General features: G+C 47.5%; 1 protein-coding gene across 1 annotated transcript in view; it reads right to left on the minus strand.

Annotated features, from left to right (window-relative positions):
• Positions 1-21,696, minus strand: part of ESYT1 (extended synaptotagmin 1) — a 59,071-nt gene that overhangs the window by 20,582 nt on the left and 16,793 nt on the right. The window contains exons 2-16 of the mRNA XM_081900708.1: positions 10,313-10,354; positions 10,030-10,164; positions 8,508-8,581; positions 7,624-7,696; positions 6,940-7,029; positions 5,946-6,001; positions 5,331-5,454; positions 5,065-5,241; positions 4,771-4,853; positions 4,403-4,451; positions 4,002-4,091; positions 3,236-3,328; positions 1,809-1,880; positions 711-797; positions 478-627 (exon numbers count right to left, since the gene is read on the minus strand). Coding sequence (XP_081756834.1) covers positions 478-627; positions 711-797; positions 1,809-1,880; positions 3,236-3,328; positions 4,002-4,091; positions 4,403-4,451; positions 4,771-4,853; positions 5,065-5,241; positions 5,331-5,454; positions 5,946-6,001; positions 6,940-7,029; positions 7,624-7,696; positions 8,508-8,581; positions 10,030-10,164; positions 10,313-10,354 — 1,395 coding nt within the window. The remainder of the gene's footprint in view (positions 1-477; positions 628-710; positions 798-1,808; positions 1,881-3,235; positions 3,329-4,001; positions 4,092-4,402; positions 4,452-4,770; positions 4,854-5,064; positions 5,242-5,330; positions 5,455-5,945; positions 6,002-6,939; positions 7,030-7,623; positions 7,697-8,507; positions 8,582-10,029; positions 10,165-10,312; positions 10,355-21,696) is intronic.

A 21,696-nucleotide genomic window follows, 5' to 3' on the forward strand; every position in this document is an offset into this window, starting at 1 on the left:
TTAGTAGCCCCATGCTATATTCCGGGCCCTTTCTTCACTCCTCTGTGGCCCTGTATCACATGTCCGTAAGGCAGGGGTGGTGGACTTCAAGATATTCTAGATCATCCTTGCCCTGGCTGATGGGAGTTCAACTACATCTGGAGGGCCACAGATTCCCCATCCATGGTTCCATCTCGGGGAGAAGGGAAGGAGACAAAAAAAAAAACCCCAGAAGCAAGACCTAAGAGTAACAGCCACTCAGAAAGCCACCTGGCCTCTACCACAATCAAAATAGGCAGCTCATACATTCTGTAGAATATATCTTTCCCTTCCTCACGCTTGAAAGAGAAGCTCAAAATTCTGTTTGTTTTGTTGCATTTTTAAATAAAGGACATTGAGCAGTAACTGTTGAGCTGGCATGGAAGGGTGAATAGGTGAATCATCATCATCATCAGAGACACAATAAGTTTTTAAATCCCCGATTGTCAAGTGTTTTACCCGCATAACGAGTTTCATGTAGATGCGGCTGTTGAGTCCAGAGTTCTCCAGCTGGAACCATTGGTCAAGAACCAGATTGTCAGCACTCAAAAGGCGGGACAGATGGATCGTGAGGGAGCCCAGGGTGGTCTGGCGGTTGTCGTCTTTGACCTGCCGGAGGGTGAAAACAGAGGTTTTGCATTTCTGTGCAGGCAGAACTATGGGAAGCATTTGGAAAAGGTGGGAGAGCCTACCTGTATATCAATGTCCTCAGTGGTTGGGTCTTGCAAGAAGAAACGGAAGGCATCATCCCAGACAGGAGAAGAAGTGTTATAGACAACCTGGTGGTGTGAGGGGGAGAATGACAGTGAAGAGGTAAGAAACAGAAATAGCACCCATTTCTGTGGAACATCAATCATTCAAGCAGCAGACTTCCTGAAGCTGCTACACTCAAAAGAAGAGGAAGGAGCAGCCATGAGCCATGTCCTGACCCAACTCCACCAGAGAACCCCTCCAGTAAGCAGCTGTCACTCTGCTTGTGGCAATTAAAATGCTGGACTGGGTACTGGGGGATCATGGCTCCGATCCCCTCTGAGGCATGAAGCTTCCTGGGTAACACTTTCTCTCAGTCTAACCCTGCTCACAGGGTTGTTGTGGGGATAAAATGCAGAGGGGGCATTGGAGAAAAGGTGGGAAATAAATACAATAAAGAAATAAGTGTCTTAAAGGTAAAGGGACCCCTGACCATTAGGTCCAGCCATGACTGACTCTGGGGTTGCAGCACTCATCTCGCTTTATTGGCCGAGGGAGCCAGCATACAGCTTCCAGGTCATGTGGCCAGCATGACTAAGCCACTTCTGGTGAACCGGAGAAGCACACGCCGTTTACCTTCCCGCCAGAGCGGTACCTATTTATCTACTTGCACTTTGATGTGCTTTCGAACTGCTAGGTTGGCAGGAGCAGGGACCGCGCAATGGGAGCTCACCCCGTCGTGGGGATTCGAACCGCCGACCTTCTGATCAGCAAGTCTTAGGCTCTGTGGCTTAACCCACAGCGCCACCTGGGTCCCTCTAATAAGTGTCTTACTTGTTGTTAAATGATAATTAGTAAGTGGAGGTTACAGTCAGAACACCCCATCCATCCTGGCTTGTGATACAGTGCACCAAGCAACAAGATCTGGATTATGATGGGATGTTACCAAACTGAGGGAAGGGGAACTAAAACCTGCCAGGCACCTTAAGCTTGCCACCTCCATTGTGACTGTTGCACACACCCCATTATCAGCACCCCAAGTGGTTACCCCTGGAGGTGTCCAATGAGCAATAACTAACAAGAATGAATTAAGCCCATACCTTGCTCTCACGGGTGACATCTTGAACAGAGAGCTGTACCATGGGGTTGGGCTCCTTACTGGCCTTCTTCAGCTACGTACAGGATGAGGTGAGAGAAATGATGGACACAGAATTTATCCATGAACTATACAGCCCTTAACAGGTTTATCCCACCCTATCTAAGAGGTCCCACTCTTTCCTTCTTGGCCTAAGATGGAGCTCAATGAAACATCCAGTTCCTTGGTTAAATTGTGCCAGTTGGCGACAGGGAACCCATTGCCCACTCCCCATGTTGCTGGACTACAAGCCCCATCATGGTACCATGCTGGCTGGGGCTCATAGGAACTGGTGTCCAACATCTCAAGGGTTGCAGAGTAAGAGCTGAAGGGCCACCAGCTCCAGCTTCACCCTCTTGCATGAGCTGACATACAAGCAAAGGGCTCTTTCACCTTCACAGCATCAGCAAAACAAGTTTGTTTGGCAAAGCCCTTCCCTTCCTTTATTCACTCTGAGACAGAAAGGGCTCCTTATTGCCTCTCCCACATGAACAGAAACACAGGCTCTGTCACGAGTTCTTCCCTTACGAAGCTTGGCTGCTGATTTCTGAGCTCCAGTAATTGGAAGTGAACAGCACTGCTGTGTAACAAGGAAGGGGTAGGCTCTGCCAAAGCCTCTACTGCTACTTACACTGGGGAGGAGGGTTATTTTAAAGAGCCAGTTGCCCATGTCTCAGCTTGCATGGAAGTGCCAGTTTGCACCTTCTAGGCCACCAGGTGTGAAGCCACCACTTGTTCTTCTGGTGCTGCCTAATAGGAAGCCCCTAAAAACTGCCATCTTCTTTATGAAGCTGGACAGCAAGAGCACACAGAAGCACATTTTTGGTGACCCTCTTACAATTATGCAGTGCTGTTTGCCAAATCCCAAATATCTAAAAGCAGGTTAAATAGGTCTGCCAAGGAACCGGAGACTTGGGACTCCTTCTCTTAAGTGAAAGGTGGCTTACAATTTAATAAACAACAAGCTCCCACTTTTGCTGAAGGGAAAGGGCCATCTTAAATATTTTCTTCTTCATCAAATTTGGGAGTACGTGGTAGTCTTTTCTTTAGCTGTGCACCAAGCTGGGAGGTGGGAAAAACCTATTAATACAGGAAAGGGCTAGCATTTTCGACATCTATTATTTGGAACAGGGAATGGGAGTCTGTGGCCCTTCAGATGTTGCTGGACTACAACTCCCATCATTCCTGACTATGGGAAGTGGAGTCCAACAATGAAGCACCAATGGTTCCTCATTCCTGATCAAGAAGAATATTGCAATACTTTTTAAAAAAACAACAACCACTTATATTTGTTTTGGGATATGACAAAGTAAGACATTTAAATACACAACCAATCCACCCCAACTAGAAGAGATCAGGAAGCCAGTGTCATCAAGGTTTCTGACTACTCACTGGGAGTTCTTGTGCCCTGTCCAGATAGACAACCAAGATGGCTGCTGATGGTGGTTCTGGTTTGGAGGAGACAGTTTTGTTCCACTGGAGAACCTTTAAACGGCACGCAAGAAGGAAAACAAGCATACAGTCAGCTCCACCATTTCTTCCCAAGATACCTTGCTATCTTTCACCTTGGACATCTCTCCCCACGCCATCCCAAAAAAACAAACTGAGCAGACAAAAGCAATGGGAGACATAGATTTCTCCAAAGGATATCTTTTTATTTCCATCTCTCTTTTACTGATTTGTTTATCTGAGCCCAGAACACACAAGAGGTCCAACTATTGATTCTGCCCCTAGGTCTTCCAAGCCAGTTTCCCACAGAATCCGACTTGCCTCATGGAAACAGAACCAGGAGTCCTGATTTCCCAGCAGTAGTTACTATATGACTTGGGAGTCTGAATTTGGAATCCTCCATCCAGGGTCATTGTCCACTCCTCACATATTGCCCATTTCTGAGGAAACTCTTCTTCAAGGAAATACCTCATAGAAAAAATGGGGGGGGCCTCTAGATTTGCTCAACCAACCCAAACCATCCCCCATTTTAAAAGGGTTCAGGATTAAAGGGGGTGGGTGGAACTTTGCCTGAGACCAATCAGAGTAGACAATACTGGGCATCTTCCTGATTTTGTCAGAAAAGCATCAACTCAGGCCCAGCCAACTCCAGACACATCTCCTGAGCTGAATTGGCCTCCAGGTCAAATTAGATCAAGGTTACACTCACCTGTTCCAGCTTAGAGATATCTGACATGAGGGTGTGCCACTCCAGGCGCAGGAGCACACGAGCCCGGCCACCATCTTGCAGAGGGAACCACTGCCAGGTGGGAGAAAGAGGGAGGATGAGGAGCACAGGGACAGACTTTGAATTTGAGGTACCATCACAGTTACAGCCAATGGACTCTTCCCTCTAACTATATTGCCCAGCTCTACATGATATGGCCCACTCTGCCCCCCTCACTCTGTCCCATCGCTCTTCTCATGAGAGACTTCAACAGCACCTCTTTACCAATCTATGATGAAACACCATTCTTCCTTCTTCCCCACAGATCAGATATCAAACACAAAGGCTATCCTGTTTTCTGGCACCATGTATCAAACCAGCCCTGTCCCCTCTTCTGTGCTCACCTCCTCTAGCACACGAGCCTTGAACACCTCTCCAAAGTCCAGTTTCATCCTGAGGAAGAAAAGAAGGTGATAACATTTGCATAAGTGCTGTCTCCTTGTTTACAAGCCCAAGGTGCAGCAGATCAAGTGACCCTCATCCATAGAGATCCCATCTCCTGTCATGAAGGAAAACCAATTTCCAGAGCTGGAGATGAAACCAATGACTCTGGGGCCTGAACTGGCCCTGCCTAACTCTTTAGCCCCCAAGTCCTCTCAGCATCAGAAAAAAGAGCAGAGGAGCTCCAGTTCCCCCCCTCCCCTCAGCTACTCACCCAGCTAGGTCTCACTCCCCTGACAGAGCTGGGAACAGAGCCCAGCCAGCCTCTCACCTGCCCAAGAAGTCATCCTGATCCGGGTCCTTGTCAAACAGCTCCACCTCCAGTTCCTGCCCCGGTACCTCGTGTACAATGAACTGTGGGGATAGTGAGGTGGGGGGTCAGAGCAGACACCACCTATTGTGCAGGCCGGAGGGGCCCTCTTCAGACAGAGAAAGGAAAGGAATGACAGTTGTGTTGCGTGAAGAGGAAAAGCTAAGCCAGGGAGGGAGGATAGAAAGAAAGGGGGCTGAGCGTCCCCCTGAAAGTTTGCACTCAATTTTGCCACCTCAGTTGGCAGCCAATTACCTCATACATCTCATTCCACTTTGGGTTGAGGTCTTCATCAATGACTTTGCTGGTGAAGACCTGGGTTCCCACACGCACAACGGCGTATGGGTCTGACTTGCCCTCAATCATCCCTTTGATGTACTTATCCTTGGACTGCAGGTCCTTGGCCTCCCTCAGAAAGACACGGACGACACCCTGGGTGGGGGGGAAGGGATGCGTCAGGCACAGGGCTCTGGCCCACTCACAAGGATAACCCCCTCCCCCTCCCCCAGGGCCTGCCTTACCCTGGGAATTGGGGAGCGTAGCTGAGCTGCTTCATGGAGGTCGGGGACCAGCGGGATGAGCAGGCGGTTGGGGAGAACCAAGAAAGAGGCAATGGAGTCCATGATCATTGTGTCAGACAATGAGCTGCAGAGAAAAGCCTTCTGTTTTAACACAGTACACACCACCCTGCCTCTTGCCCATCGCCACTGTGGAGACATCCCAGCGAATCCTCTGCATCCCCTCCAATCTCCCAGAATACCTTTCTGTCCCACTGCACCCCAGAAAGGTCTTCTCCAGCAAGACCCAGTTCTCCCACCAACCAATTTCTCCTCAAATGTTCTCACCTGTTTTCCATTGCACTCCTCACCAGTCCTATTGACTTCAGTGGAGCCAACCCCACTGGGGTTAGGGTTGAAGTCTCCCCCCTTTACCCCTCTTGCACACTCATCTGCTCTGGTTATCTCCAAGAGAAGAAGCACTTGAGAACATAGAAACCTCATTCTTTTACCAGAGCAGTAAATTTTGATGGAGGAAACAAACAAGATAACACCCTCTCCGACCTCCTACAAGAGCTGCCAGTCCAGAGGCCAGAGGTTCCCCGTCTCTGGTTTTATCGTCAATTATCAAGCATTTACCTCAGTCCAGGAATGTCCAAGAGGTTGGTCATTCCAGTCCAGTTAATGTCCAGAGTCTGGGAAAGAAGGGAGAGGTGTGATTTAGAACCAGTTACAGAAATACTGAATGTGGGGGTGGATTTGGGTGGGGGGTTGGGAAGAAGCAATCAGGACTGAAGATATCCAGGTTGAAATCTCCATTCAGCCTTGAAGCCCACTGTGTGACCTCAGGCCCCTCACTATCTCTTTCAGCCTAACCTACCTCAAAAGAGCCTTGCGAAGCCACCCAGAGCTCCTTGGACAAATAAATAAATTCAATTAATAACTCCTGTGGAGTTTGCCAAAATTACTTGGGAGATCTCATAGCTGCAAAAATGCATGAATACTCCCATACTTCATTTTAATAAGAGAATTTGCCAGTTGCAAACCAAGACTTCTGCTCATGTGCATCACATCTGCACTGGAATGACCAGCCCCTTGAATGTAGGAACTGATTCTCCTGCATGTTTTTAGGGAGACAGCATGAAAATTCTGCCTATGGTGTTGTTACCTGCGGCTGTAAAAGCTTTCATTAAAGTGGGGGGTGGGCAAGTTTCTAGCTTTTGTGGTCTCAAGAGATACGCTTGAAAAGTACAGTGGTACCTCGCAAGACGAATGCCTCGCAAGACGAAAAACGCGCAAGACGAAAGGGTTTTTCGTTTTTTGAGTTGCTTCGCAAGATGATTTTCCCTATGGGCTTGCTTCACAAGACGAAAACATCTTGCGAGTTTGCTTCCTTTTTCTTAAAGCCGTTAATACCCAGGGAATCCACGCTCCGCAAGACGAAAAAATCGCAAGACGAAACAACTCGCAGAATGAATTAATTTCGTCTTGCGAGGCACCACTGTACTGATAGTAATCCAAGAGCAGTTGCACCACATTTCCATAGTGAGGGATTTGGCTTCAACCTTATGCATAGGTCAGTGCCGCTTCCCAACATTTGCAAAACCAGAATGGGATGTGGCAGAAAACTTACCGGACGGCGGATGAAGAACATGGTGAGCGCCCCGACAATTGGGACATCCCCAATGAGGGGCTCCAAGATGACCCGCAGCATGCCGTGCAGCTGAGAGAAAAAGAGAAGGCTGAGGTCGGATTCTCAGTCAGTGCTGCTTTAGTCATTCATCATATTCCTGTGCTCTGGGACAAGCAGAGGATACAAAGGCCACAGCGTCTGGTTCAAATGATGCACCTACCATGCCAGCCGCTAATGCAGGTTGACAAACAGCTGGGGCAGCCTGTCACAAATCACAGCCCCACGGCAGGATTCACCCTTAAATTCAGGGATTGTGGAAGGTTGAGGAAAGGGAGGGAGGGAGGGTTGCCTCCACATGCAGCTTCTTGAAGGGAAGGGAACCAGGAGTAATTAGGGAGGCCTTCATCACTGCCTTCCTGCAGCTGCAGTGCTTTCTAAATAGTAGCTCAAAAGAATTAAGGAACTGGGTGGAAATGATACCCTTTCAAGGAAGGCCATGGATAAGAAGGGAAGGAGCTTGGACTGATCCTGTGCCATGGCAAAGTGGAAGTTCCTTGGGTTAAAAAAGAAGAAGCCAAACTGTCTCCAAAAAAAGACAGAGGTCCCAAATCCATTACTGAGAACCGTATCAGCCTCTGAGATTTCTGACCTACCTTTACGAAGTCAAAAACAGGACCACCTTACCTGCATGCCTTTCACCCCGGCCTTACAGAAAAATTTCTTGACCTCCACATCAATCTGGACGTCACCCACATAGCTGTGTTACAGGGAGGGAGGGAGAGAGAGCAAGAGACTAGCATGAGGCTCTCAGAAACCAAATAAAGCCATAAGACACTGCAAGAATGAAACACCAAGGCCCTAAAAGGGAACAGTTCCCCCCTTAATCTCCACCCACCCTGTTGGACCATTTTTTCAGGGGTTGTTGATTTTGTATGCTCTCCTGTCCCACCCGGATCCTCTCTTTTGGCCAGGAAGTGTGTGGGGAAGAGGTACTGCGGATATCCAGCATGGTCCATAAATGCAGCATGAATGAGTCTCTGGCTCTGCATAGGAAGAAACATTATCTTCACCCAAAGCAGAGCCTCACAGCAGAGCAACGAATTCTCCCTTGTCTCTCCCTTGCAAGTGACTTGTCTCTTTAAAGGAAAGTCAGCTGTGACAGGGCCAGTGGTGTTGCAAAAAAGGAAAGGGACATAAGAACACAAGGAGGCCCCCGCTAGATCAGCTCACATGACCACCCCATCCAGTGTTCTGTGCCAACGTTGGACAAGCTGGCGCCTATGGGAAGCCCACAAGCAGGGGATGAGAACAATAGCGCTCACACCTTCCCTCTGCAATGCAGCTCAACCTCCACAGTGCAGGACAAAACTTGCCCTCAGATCATGCGCTCTTCCAGGAAGTGGTGTAGAAAAATGTTCAGGTTCCAAAATGCAGCTTGTCAGAGTGACAAGTGCTTTGTGGGCCATTCAATAAAGAACAATCCACTCCCCCCCCCCCGCCCCATCCCACCTTGATTCTGCTCCATTTATGAAGCTAACACAGCAACGTAAGAAAACCTTAGAACTTACCTAATGTTTAGGTCCAGCAAGATTTGCTTCTTGTTCAGGCCAGTGTGAACCTTAACTCCAATGACCTTGAGGGGCTAGGAGCAGAAGAAGAGTCGTTGTTTAAGCAAATAAAAATAAAAATGGACTAAAACAAGGGAGGCTATGCCCCCCCTCTCACTCCCCAGCAATCTCTGTTAAGTCCGTGGATGTCAAAGCTTTGCCAAAGATATGCCTGCCTCTGGGATACCCCTCTGATCCCTCTTCCAAGACACTGCTGCCGCTCAGTGGGTCAACTGAGACCCACCAAGAGGTAAAATGGTTTTAGAAGGACTGAAATTAGGCTCCTGCACATTTCTGGCCCAGCCAATAATGAGAGGGCAGCTCTGGTTCAGGCTGAGGTGTGGGCAACCCAGGCTTGGGCTTGGGCTCGGTGGCGGGAATATTGGGCTCAGCAACTTTGTGTCTGGATTTTTACCTCTTGAAATATGGCAACCTTAAGGTTACAGGACCAGGAGCTAGGGAACATTAGCCAAGAGGGAGAAACACAGAATTAGGTTAGATCCCTGTAACGTGAACAACTGACAGTACTGCCCAGCCACCCCAGGGAACCTGAGCTTTCAACAACATTCATCAAAGTCACAGAGACCAGAAAACTTCATTTAGAAATAAAAAAGCTTTGCTACTTAAAGTTTGCTACTTAAACACCTTGGATACAGGTCCACGGCGCAAATTTGGGTAACACTAGTTAGATTATATGCATATGTGTTTCTGGGCAAATGAAACTGGGTGGTTGGGGTCTCCACCAGCATGGAGCTTTACAGTGCTTCCAGCAAAAGGGTTGTAAGTAAATAAATAAATGGAAAAGGGGCAGAAGATCTAGAGGCCAGCACAAAAGACCTTGAATTTGAGTAAGGAGGCCCTATCCACCTTAACAACACCCCTGCAAAAAGGCAGTGTAATAAACACAATATGTATATTAATAAAGCACTGGCTTCTGTTCTAGAAACTAAACCCTCGAACAAGCACACAACAATCACAGAACTACAAAACACATGTAGCTCTAACTCAAATGTGGAAGTTGGAAGAACATAAATAAGACTAGGATGGAAAGGCAATTAATGGTCCTTGGTCCATTAATAAGGAATCACCACCACCCCAGGAGCAAGTATAATGATTACGCAGCAGAATGATTGGATTCACAAAATCTTATTATTGGATTTTCCACAGCGATACAAAATGCAAGACCATAAAATGTTCCAGCAGGATTATAATGTAAGGTTTCAAATAAACTAAGAAAAAATGTACAGACTACTGCTAAGCGTCCCAATAGGTGAAAAAATCCATGGCACTAGCAATGCATTAAAAAAAATATCATTCAGTGCTTTCAATAAATACTAGCCCAAGGTGTGTCTGGGGTGGGGAGGAAACCCTCTGCACATATGGGATGAAATCTAATTATTTCTTTCCCCTTATTTATGGACTTGTCCCCTGGAGCATGCTCTCCCTTAAAATTTTCACCAATTATTTTTCAGCTGACAATTACCTTCTCTCCCATGTCAACCTTGGTGAATGTAAAGGTCTGCAAATGGGTGTTGGAGGCTCGGATGCTTGGAGCAATGTTTTCCACCAACAGCTTCTCCATGTACTGGCCAAAGAAGGGCCAGGCCTGGGCCAGGATCTACCATGCCGTGGGGGAAGCAGGGAGGGAGAGGGAGAGGGAGAGAGGGAGAGGGAGAGGGAGAGGGGGAGAGGGAGAGAGAGAGATGTTAGTACTGTCATGATGTTGACATGGCTGGGCAGGAACAATTCAGCCGACTGATTCTCACCTTGTTGAGCCATTCAGCTTTTTCAACATCTGGGAAACTGACCTAAATAAAAGAAAATATATATATAGATTAGCTCCTGTTGCAAGGGACCCACCTGCTGTGGGTTCCTAGACACACTAGGAAATACCTCCCTCATTCCTGCAAAGAGAGAGAGATTGTGCATCACTCTTAGGCAAGATCACTTTCGCAAGAGGAATTGGTGAGACTTTACTATAGAAGTCAGTGGGAAGGGAACCTCAGGTCTTGGGGCCCAATGTGGCCTCCAGGTTTACCTGGTCTTTGGGACCCTCCTCCCCAGGACACAGCCCTCCCTGACCCACACCCTGCCTTAGTGCCTTTGCCTGGCAGGAATGTGCCCTTGAACTGCAAATGGCTCTTGTTGTCTGGATGGGAGGGATGTGTGTGTCTATGGAGGAAAGCGAGTGATGGGTGGACTGAGGAGGCTGGGCTTCAGATCCTGGTTTAGCCATGAAGGTCACGAGGTGCCCTGGCTTAGCCACCATCTCTCTTCCTGATCTCTAACACAGGGTAAGATGGGATGACATCATTTGTGCTTCTTGAAGGAAGGGCACATTACAACTGCGAACCATGAAAGAGAGGACAATTTGGGTATCTGGTGCAGGAAGGAGAACTGTAAAATTCCCAGCATTTTTTTAAAGCAAGTTGCAGTATTTAGCAATACGTGTTCTCAACAGTTGGAGACAGTATTTCAAAGCATATACCATAACATTCCGCTAGCAATGACAAATTGAGCCACCCACGATTCCACTTCTTGACCACCAGCTAAGAGAGGTCTCAACTCACTCTTTGAAACTTTTAAGATTATCGCTAAAACAGCAAACCTGAACTTAATTCAGCGTATTCACGCATAGAGCTGTGTTGCTGCTGACTTGGAAACCTCCAACACACCAGATTCCCTTTAGCACACACAATTGGCTGACGTTACGCAGTTTAGAAGCCTTTCCACACAACAGACTCATGAACAAATAGGAGGGTTATCAGGAAAATATGTCACTGAATATAGGCAGAGCTCCAAATGGGGGATCATGAGTCTGGAGTTCAGACCCTTGGACCATATTATGGGATAGTTCTGCACTTAGTCATTTCCATCATGTCAGCTGCTTGGTGGAGTGATTTTGGGGGAGGCAGAACTCCAAGAGGACCACAAGGCTGGAGTTCAGACCCTGGGATGATAGGGTGAGCCATTGCCACACTTAGTCATTGTCCATCCCCATATCAGCTGTTTGGTGAAGCAATTCTATCTTTGACTGTGCATTTTCTTAATCCGCTTGCTCAGAATTGAGTGGGGTGGAATCGAAGAGGAGCGGCTGCAAGAGATTCTTTGAAATCCTGCAGGGTGGGTGGGTGATGGGGGACATAAGGAAAGCAGCTGATCTTCAGGCCATGGTTATCAAGCACACGCCCGTCCTCTTCCTCAGGAATCATGCTACTGGCAGCTTGAGAACAGCCTGCAGTTTCTTAGAGGGTGTGAGCCCTCTGCTATGCGCGAGTATATATGCGCAAGTGAGAGAGAGAAAGGAGGAGAGGCCTGGCACATTACAGACAGAGGCGGAGGAAGGTCAGGTGGTACCCAGTGTGGGAAATTTCTTGCCACCCCCCAACATTGATATATTTTTTTGCCTGCAAAAAATGGTTTTACGTTATTTCATATTTTCTTACAAAGGAATAATAAAAAGTAGTAATAATAATAATAATAATAATAATAATAATAATAAATAAACAAACAACTTTTATTTATATCCCGCCCTCCCCGGCCAAAGTTGGGCTCAGGGCAGCTAACATCAGATACATAACATTGGTATAAAATCAAACAATAATCAAATTACCTCCTAAAAACATGTCAAAATCAAATTAAAGCCTAATTAGATGGCTTTCCACAGGGTTAGGGTTGGGAACAGTAAATGCTCCACTCAATTGAAATTTCAGCCTTCACGACATAGGAAAACGGCCAAGTAAACAGCTATTTTCATGGAAGAGGGTCACAATATTAACAGATGTGCATGAAATTTCATATATAGCTATATAATCCCTAGTGTAGTAAGATTTGGAGCAGGCATTTTCAAAAAAAGGTTTTTTATGAACTGAATAGTAGGGCAGTTAATTGTTCCTGGATAATTTGTCACCCCCTCCAATGATGGAACCTGGGACACCCCCCCTTCCTACACCCCCGATTACAGATGCCCTATGCAGAGCTCAGTTGTTAGTAGGAAATAGGTGAGGAGCCTGTGACTAGGTTGGCACATGAAACTAAGCAGACACGTATGAACCGAATTGGAGGAAATTGCCACTCACTAAGGTCATCAATGGAAGCCCTCTTATGTGCTCCATCAATCTGTGTGTGGCTGGGTTCAGGGAGAAAGACGGAGCTTCTGAACTCCCTCCCCAGAGGGACTCACCTTGCCTCTTTTCTTTCTGCTAGGTGGAAAATACCTTTCCTTTCAAATGATAATGATGTATGCCTAGGGTTCCTGGACATACCCGGAATACTGCAGTTGGTAGCAGTGTCCAGGTAAAAATTGGCGAGATGTCCTGAAAAATCCGGATTTTCACTGTATGAAATATGGTAACCCTATATATAGAGGGACACGGGTGACGCTGTGGTGTAAACCACTGAGCCTTGGGCTTGCGGTCGGAAGGTCAGCGGTTTGAATCCCCTTGACAGTGTGAGCTCCCGCTGCTCGGTCCCTGCTCCTGCCAACCTAGCAGTTTGAAAGCATGTCAAAGTGCAAGTAGATAAAATGGCGGGAAGGTAAATGGCGTTTCCATGTGCTGCTCTGGTTTCGCCAGAAACAGCTTAGTCATGCTGGCCACATGATCCAGAAAATGCTGACAACCCCAGAGTTGTTCAGACTTAACTGTCAGGAGTCCTTTACCGTTACCTTCTTAACCCTATATATGCCAGTCCTGCTTTAACCTTCTCTGATTGTGGCTTGCTAATGCTTGTTAATGCTAATGTCTTACTGCTGTTGCTTTAGTTAATCAGGATGCTAGGATCCTAATGGTCTTTCCCAGCTTCTGTTTTATGAGGCCTCAGTCATTGTGAATGATATCTTATTCTGCTGCTCTTGTTCTGCTTTTCTGGAAAAATTATCTGGTTGTTTTTCTAAAAAACTGAATTTAAACATACTAATGTGAACAAGAAAGCAAATGGAAAATTAATTTATTCCCCCCGTTTTATCTTCTCCATTCCCAAAAGATGAACTTCAAAGACACAACAACTCCTCATTATCAATGGCTCACACCGAACAAAGCGATCTGACACTTTCATATAGCAAGTACATGTTATTTTGGGACGCAGTATCACAGGAAAACCACATCATTTCCAACAAACTTGATAATGGTAAGTTTGAATGAGAAATGTTTTTTTGTTTGTTTGTTTTAAGCTATAGATGCATTTGAGAGGTTTCATAGGAGAATGGTGAAAATATATGGCTGAGATATGAATCAGCATCAGGACTTGATGCACACACACACAAGCACACACACACACAAACATGCACCCTTCTGCCTTTTTTCTTCAACTGTGAAGAAAAGCTTAAGTACATGAGTAAGGTTGCACCTGATTAAGTCCACAGAAATTCCAGTGTTGGAGCACGTATGTAGAAGAAACAGCCCCAGACCTCCTTGCCTAACACTAGAAGTCTCCCACACCCTGCCGCTATTCCACAGCGCATTCCTCTTCAAAGTCTGGCCTAACTCCTTTTTGTCCCCCTCAGAGATTTCTATTTTTTTAAGTGAAGATTAAAATGAACGAGGAACTAGCATGTGGAAGCAAAGCAAATTCCATGACACAGAATGTGGATCACAGTAGTGCAGAAATTGAGGTGTCCCTATCTACGGCACAGGAAGCACAAAGCTTTCAATTACTCAAGTAAAAATTGTTGTGGCGGTTTTTTGGGGTGGGGGGAGAACAAGCAAGCAACCTTTGTCAACCTTTGCCTCCCTCTTGACATGATTTTTAAAAAGCTATTGTATAGAATGGTAAAGACTGAGTTTTCTTGTCCACGACTACCAAGGAAGTACAAGCTGAAGTAAAAATAAAAAATAAAAAATCAATTCTTCCACAATTGTGACAATCATTAGGCAATGAAGGAGTGCAGACTTCATGCAATGCTGGAAAAACAGATTATAAAACAACAATGGATGAATTAAGTCTGCCTCATACAGAGAGAAAAGAAATGATGGGATGATACCAGAAATCTGCTTCAGTGACGCAGAACAACTCCTGCCTCTCTGCAGACACCTGCTCTCTGTTACTCCCACTCAGATAGGCTTCTGCACTCCTGTGCGGTGCCTGGTTCACTGCAGCCAACTTCAGTTAAATTGCCATGGTAACTAACACAAACAGGAATGGCCTAGCACAACAAGGCCACAACCACAAGCTCCACCACCCTTAGTCGGAAACCCACAGCCAGTGAAAATGAAAGCGGCCAGTTTCCCCACCCACTCCACTTCCGTGTAATTTCAGATTATTTTTTAGAACTAGGACTCGTGAACACTATATTTTGGTTTCCAAACAGTTAAAGAATAATGTTCAAAGTATTAGAAGCAAACCACAATTGGAGGTGGGGAAACAGATACGTTGGCTTACTCATTCAGATTTACCTGGAGCCACCTATTTAGCACAGACCCTGAACTCTTTCATTCTTGCTCTCTGCTTTTGATACAGCAGGCATGAATAAGACAAGTGGGGACTGATGTGTGAAAGACGCAGCTCAATTCCCCACCACCACCACGCAAAAAAAGGTTCACTGTTGGTCTGGAGCAGTGTTTCCCAAACTTTTTTGGGCAACGGCACACCTGTTTACTGAAAAAAAATCTCACGGCACACCACCATTAAAGCCCCGCCCCGTGACGTCAGCGCGCAGCGTCACGCCGGGAGGGACGCACGAAAGTGAAAGTTTTTTCCCTCCCCCTTGCCGGGGAACCTCCAAGCTTTGGGGGTGGGAGGAGGCAGCAGAGCGAGGGACTGAGGGACGGCGGCAACTGAGGCGGCGGCGGCTGTTGTGGTGGTGGTGGCGATAGCGGGCGGAGGAGGGGGCGGCGGCGGGGCTTGAGGAGCCGTCGCCGGGAGTTGCTGCTGCTGTTGTTGCTGCTGCTGCCCGGACATGCCGGCCTCCTCCTCCTCCGCTGTCTCGCGCTCCTCCCTTTTGCACGCGCTGCCCCGCCGCTCGGCACCACCACCGCGGAGCCGCCCCCGGCTCGACGCGGATCCTCGCCGCCGCCGCCTCTCACCGCCCGCCTCGCCCGCCTCCCTCCCACGGCACACCAGCCAATGTCTGACGGCACAGTAGTGTGCCGCGGAACACCGGTTGGGAAACACTGGTCTGGAGCACAGCTCATATTTATTCCATATTTACATTCCACTGTAGCCTTGAAGCAGCTCACACAATTCTTTACACCATTAAGAAGGTAAAAAAAAGCAATGTCAAAAGAAGAGTTTGCCCTAAACCAGGGATGGTGAACCTTTGGCCAGCTAGATGTTGCTGGGATCCCTGGCTGTTGACCAAGCAAGCTGGGACTAGTGGGAATTAAGAGTCCAACTACAGTTGAAGGGCCATGCAGGCCCCTCCATCTCTGCCCTAAACCTTCCACAAATAGCACCCCACACCAGCAGGGCCCTCACAGAGGGGCAAGGCGCAGAGTTTCCCATCAGGAAGTGGTCCTCTGGTCAGTGGATGGTTGAGCTCCAGGCTGTCCTTCAGCTCCTTCTGTAGTCAGCTGAAATGCGGGTTCTCCCCAGGAAAGAAGAATTAGGAGCAAGCTGGAAAGTCAACTGGTATCTAAGGCAGTGGTGCATTTCCAGCCCAGAGGACCTAATATATATCAGACAGATCAGATACAGAACAGTGTGGTGATTAAGAATGCAGTGCAAAAGCTGTGTTCCCTTTTATTTATCTTTAAATAGCTCACATGCCAACTCCCAGTCTGCCTTTTTGAAAAAGCATATGGATTGTAACTGGGAGAGGCTGTGTGGCTCTGTCAAAAGTGGTTGTGGGTCTTATTTCTACTGCTGCCTAAAATGTACAGATTTTTGTAAATGATGCTTTGAGGGCTCCAGTTGAGATAAACTAAATCAATGCTTGGAGAGCATGCTGATAACCGTCAGAATAGTCCATACTGGGTCAGATCACTGGTCTTTAACTGGTGGGTCAGAACACACTGCCAGGTCACAGGCTGGTCGAAGGAGGGTTGGAACAGCAGCACAACTCCCATCTGTCAAAGAATTAAGAAGCACCCCCCCCCCTTCAATGCAGGCTTGAGTTAAAAGCAAGCCCCAGTTTGAAGACCTTTAAGACTACTGGGCTAGATGGATGATGATTCAGCATCAAGTACCTTCATGACTCAGTATAGTAGTTTCATGTGCTCCCAGGAAAATGGGCAAGGGGAGGTGGGGAAGAGAATGTGACGAGGGCAGCAGAGATTCAGTCCCTTTTGCCCACCTGGGGAAGCTGTATCTCTCCAATATAAGAAAAGAGGTTCTCCCTTTTGTGCGCTGTCCCATCACGGCCCCTGAATGTACAGCAGCTACTCAAGGTCAATTTGTTCTCTATAATATTGTCAAGAGAAGAACTAGGATGGGAGCAAGTCAATAGACTCCTTTATCCTCTGAACAAAAGGGACCTTATGTTCTTCTGCGTGGGTGTGAGGCCTCCAGCAGTACACAATGCAAGCAGCATGGCCAGCCAAACTTTGAAAAAGGAGGCTGCATGCATCCACTTCTCTGGCTGAGTATGCTCCTCGCTCTTATCCCAGCTGCCAGCTGGGGGAGTACAGTTGTTTTTCGGGCTGTCATCCATGCGCCTGCAGTAATTTCTCTCTCTCTTTTAGATCTATGGAGCAATAGAAGAAAACCACACTGTCCTTGGGCGAGGGAGGAGCCAGCAATCCCGGCTCCTTAAGCCAGAAGGGAACATCCCTGGGCAGCTGTTTCCGCTTCCTCTCTGTGCAGAGAAATAGTAAGGTTGCAGGCGGGGGGCGGGGGGGGGGTAGGAAAGAGAGAGAAAAGACCAAGGACAGAAAGGCTTTTTACAGCACTGCTTGTTTAAGATAACCTAACACCCTGCTGCAGACATTCAAGGACAGATGATACAACTGCAGCTCAAAGCCAAGCCATCTGCATCACCATACAAGCCCACAATGCTTATTTCTCAATAGCTGGGTGATTTATTTTAACTCAGTGCTTTTGTACCCAGTTTACCCACTTCCTCCTTCCATAGTAATCAGGGCTCTGTTATTTCTGTGTGCGCTCACTCTCTCTCTCTCTCTCTCTCTCTCTCTCTCTCTCTCTCTCTCTCTGGGCAGGAGCTGACAGGAAAATCACCTGCTCTTTTGGTTTTAAGACGCATCATATTTGCATGCATGCACGCCAGATATGTGCCACTACTGGGCACAGCTAAACACACCAGAGGGTGTGCAACACCCAGAAGGGAGAGAGTGTTGAAAATACGCTTGTGTTGCAGATGGCAAAAGAGGCATTAAGTACGCAAGATTAACGAAATGAAAAACAGGAGAGGGTCAGAGGTCTTCGTAAAGGATTGTAGAATGTTTGTTTAAAGAAACTACTGTTGAACTACTGATATAGAAGTGGGAAAAGGAGATACGAGGGTTATGGATAGAGCAGTGTTTCCCAACCGGTGTTCCGCGGCACACTAGTGTGCCGCGAGACGTTGCCTGGTGTGCCGTGGGAGGGAGGCGGGCGAGTCGGGCGGCGAGAGGCTAGGAAGCAAATGGATTGCGAAGTCTGCCAGGTTCAGATTCGGGTCTCGGCTGTTTTCGGCAAGTGCAGATTCCGGACCCGGCTGTTTCCGCCGGCCCAACTCGCCGATCCCGCGCCGTACGTAAGAATTCTCGACGAAAGGCGCAGGCGCATTCCTCCTCGGAGAGAGCGGCCGTTGGCATCCAAGATGGCAGCTGTGCTGGCTGAGGGGAGCGCGGGCGGCGCCGAGTCCGAGGCAGCGGCTGTTCCGCCCATGGCGGGGCTGGAGATGGTCCAGCAGGGAGCCGAAGCCCGGGTCTACCGGGGCCTCTTCCTAGGCCGGCCAACTGTGGCGAAGCATCGCTTCCCGAAACGTTACCGGCACCCGCTGTTGGAGGAGCGCCTGAGCCGCAGGCGGACGGCGCAGGAGGCCCGCTCGCTGCTTCGCTGCCGGCGGGCAGGTGGGCGCGCCTCGAGACTGGACTGCGCGGGGCAGGGGCGCGGGCTGGGATTCCATCTCCTTTAAATTGCATGGCCGGCCCACCTCTTTGCAAGGAGTGCGGTTGGGAATTGCAAGCAAAGCAGCCACGCAGCTCGATTCCAGTCGTTAGTGACCGAAACTAATCCCCCCCCCCGCTATAGGCAAGGAAGCTGAAGACTGGTTATGGAAGGCGGTGGGCTAAGCCACAGGTGTTCTGGTTTGCGAACATTTTTCAGAAGCCAAACGTGCTCCATTTTGCGTGCCATGCTTCTGTTTTGCGGTCTGTCTGCTTTTGCTGTTTATTTTGCATTTTTGTCTTTCTGACTTTTTTGTTTTGTTTTTGTGACTGATTGATTGACTGATTGTGTGACTGCAGTACATTGTTTATTGCTTTCATTTTATGGATCAATGGTCTTTATCGATAGTAAAATTCATGTTAAATTGCTGTTTTAGGGGTTGTTTTTAAATGTCTGGAATGGATTAATCCATTTTGCATTACTTTCAGCCAAACAGGCCCAGGTTGCACACTGAATAAAGTATTTTATAATTTTTCATATTTCTGTTTACTTACTATTTCATAATAAAGTAATTATAAAATACTATCTTTGTGTTTATTTGATTCCTATTAAAGAGAGTTACTTTATATATAGTCAATATAGGCACAGAGTTAATTTTTTAAACATTTTCCAATGGTGGTGTGCCTCGAGATTTTTTTCATGAAACAAGTGTGCCTTTGCCCAAAAAAGGTTGGGAAACACTGGGATAGAGGGTACTGCCAGACATTTACCCACATGCTTCTTGATAGCGGCAAGATCCTCCTTGGCAGTAAGACTAGCACTTTGGAAATAAAACACCCAGACTTTTGCCACGGGGATGAACAGGGCCAGCATTAAAAGGCCCTCTCTTCTCAACAAGGCAATTTGCATGGGGATCACATCTGGAGTTTGGAATGCACTGATTTTCATGTTAAGTCCCAGATCATGAAACACAGTCAGGGCCAACCCACCTATGAGACAATTCATACCCCCTCCTTGCTCCTGATGTAGACCTTCATTCTCCCCTTCTTCCCTGGCAGGAATGGAGGAGGGGCGCCATTTTGTGGTTCGCCTCAGGTGCCAAAATGTATTGGGCTCATCCTGAACACAGTATCCACAGTTTTTTGGTGCTGTGTGAGATGAACTGGTGGGACACCCTGTTCCCATTCCGTGGCACATACAGAGGCAGATAGGAAACCAAGCACATGACAACAGCTCTCTTCCATTATCTTTAAATGCTTTCAAAGAGACGGTAACTGTCTTTCAGTGCTGCTGTTGGGGCTGAGAAAGAAACAACCTGGATATCAAAGCCGAATCCCAACAGAATTAAAGTATCCCCTCTCCCCTTATTCATATTTATTTAGAATTATTTATAGCCTCACCTACTCACCAAAGTTCTCAAGGCAGCTGTAGCCCCAGTTCAACACACCCTAAAACAGACAACGGTACAATACAATACACAAAGGTGTGCATATATACATCTGACCTCCAGTTCCCCCAAGTGGAAGAGTCACCCCACAGCTTAGCAAGAAAATATTTGGAGAGAGCAGGCCAGGGGGGAGAGAGAAGGACTGTTTTCTGTCACCACAGAGCACCTGATTAATGTGTTATTCCGATTAAACATGAGCCAAAGGCAGAAAGCACACAGAGAAGCAGCGAAGAGAGGAAGGGCCATCTGCTTCTGGAAAAGGAAACTAAGCAACCCTCAAGCAAAGGGATAGCAAGCAGGATGGGCTAAAGCCAGCCTGGAGCTCCATCCACCTATTTATACCAGGATAATGCAGAATCAATGCATGACGCTCAATAAGTATAAAAAGCACGCGGTTAAAATCAAGCCTCGTTCCTTTTCTCGTAACACACATACACAGAGTTCCCACTGTGGATTTGAGTATCACTTGGAGGACACATTGTTCTCCAAAAGCTTACCACTTGAAAAGAGTAGGTCAATTTGTAGACATTCCAGCCAAACATTTTAAGCAGCACCTGCTCCTAAATGGGTGAAGAAGAAGGAGGAGGAGGAGGAGGAGGATGATTTTGGACTTGATATCCTGCCTTTCACTCCCCTTAAGGAGTCTCAAAGCGGCTAACATTCTCCTTTCCCTTCCTTCCCCACAACAAGCACTCTGTGAGGTGAGTGGGGCTGAGAGACTTCAGAGAAGTGTGACTGACCCAAGTTCACCCAGCAGCTGCATGGGGAGGAACAGGGAAGCGAACCTGGTTCACCAGATTACGAGTCCACCGCTCTTAACCACTACACCACACTGGTTTAACACAGCAGAGTGCCAACTCTCAAGCACTGAGGCAAATACATCCAAAAATGCATGTAGCTTACAAAGTGTTCTGAGTCGAGTACACATCTCTGTTTGCCATTTGTCCCTTGAAAGAACAATTTTTTTTTTTAAAAAAGAACATTTGCAAAGCTTCTCTGCCTGGTTGGCTGGAAGCAATCCTTACTCCTCACAGGCAAGCAGCTACTGAAAGGCTACCCTCATGTTAATTCCTGCTTGTGTGCGTGAATGGCATGTGTGGCAAAAGAGCAACACAGAGACAGGGAGACACACCCCACTTGAAGAGTCAGGCCACTGGTCTATCTAAAGTAACACTGTCTGCACAATGCCTGGCAGATGCTCTCCAGGCTTTCAGACAGGAGGCTTTCCCAATCATCCCAGGGGATGCCAGCAATTCAAGCCAGGACCTTCTGCACACAAAGCCGGTGTTCTACCACTGAGCTGTAACACCTCCTCTGTGAACTCGGATGGCAGAGGTCTAGTTTGTATGTGCAGGAGAATCAAGCAACATAGCCTTTCCAGACTGAGCAACCCAGAGCTGCAGGTGGGCATCTGCATACTTGAAAGTTGCCCCGTAAAATAGAAACAATTTGCTCATAGAAAAACAATAGTCCAGGGTCATTTCTCTAGAACACTTGTGTGCTGTCCCCGGCTCCCAGAGCAGGGGTGTACACCGGCAAGACTTTTAAGACTTTTTAGTTGAAAATGGAATGTGTGCCCTAAAATACAATCCCCCTGTGGCTGCATATTATAATAGGCAGATCAGGAGTAGAAGACAAGCTGTTTTTCAGTTAAGCCTGTCCATTAATTATCTTCTCAATGGGAAAATACCAATAAGTTTCCAAAAACCTCAGAGTTTG

Source organism: Podarcis melisellensis, assembly GCF_964234715.1.
Source record: "Podarcis melisellensis genome assembly, chromosome: 2".
Taxonomy (NCBI): Eukaryota; Metazoa; Chordata; class Lepidosauria; order Squamata; family Lacertidae; genus Podarcis; species Podarcis melisellensis.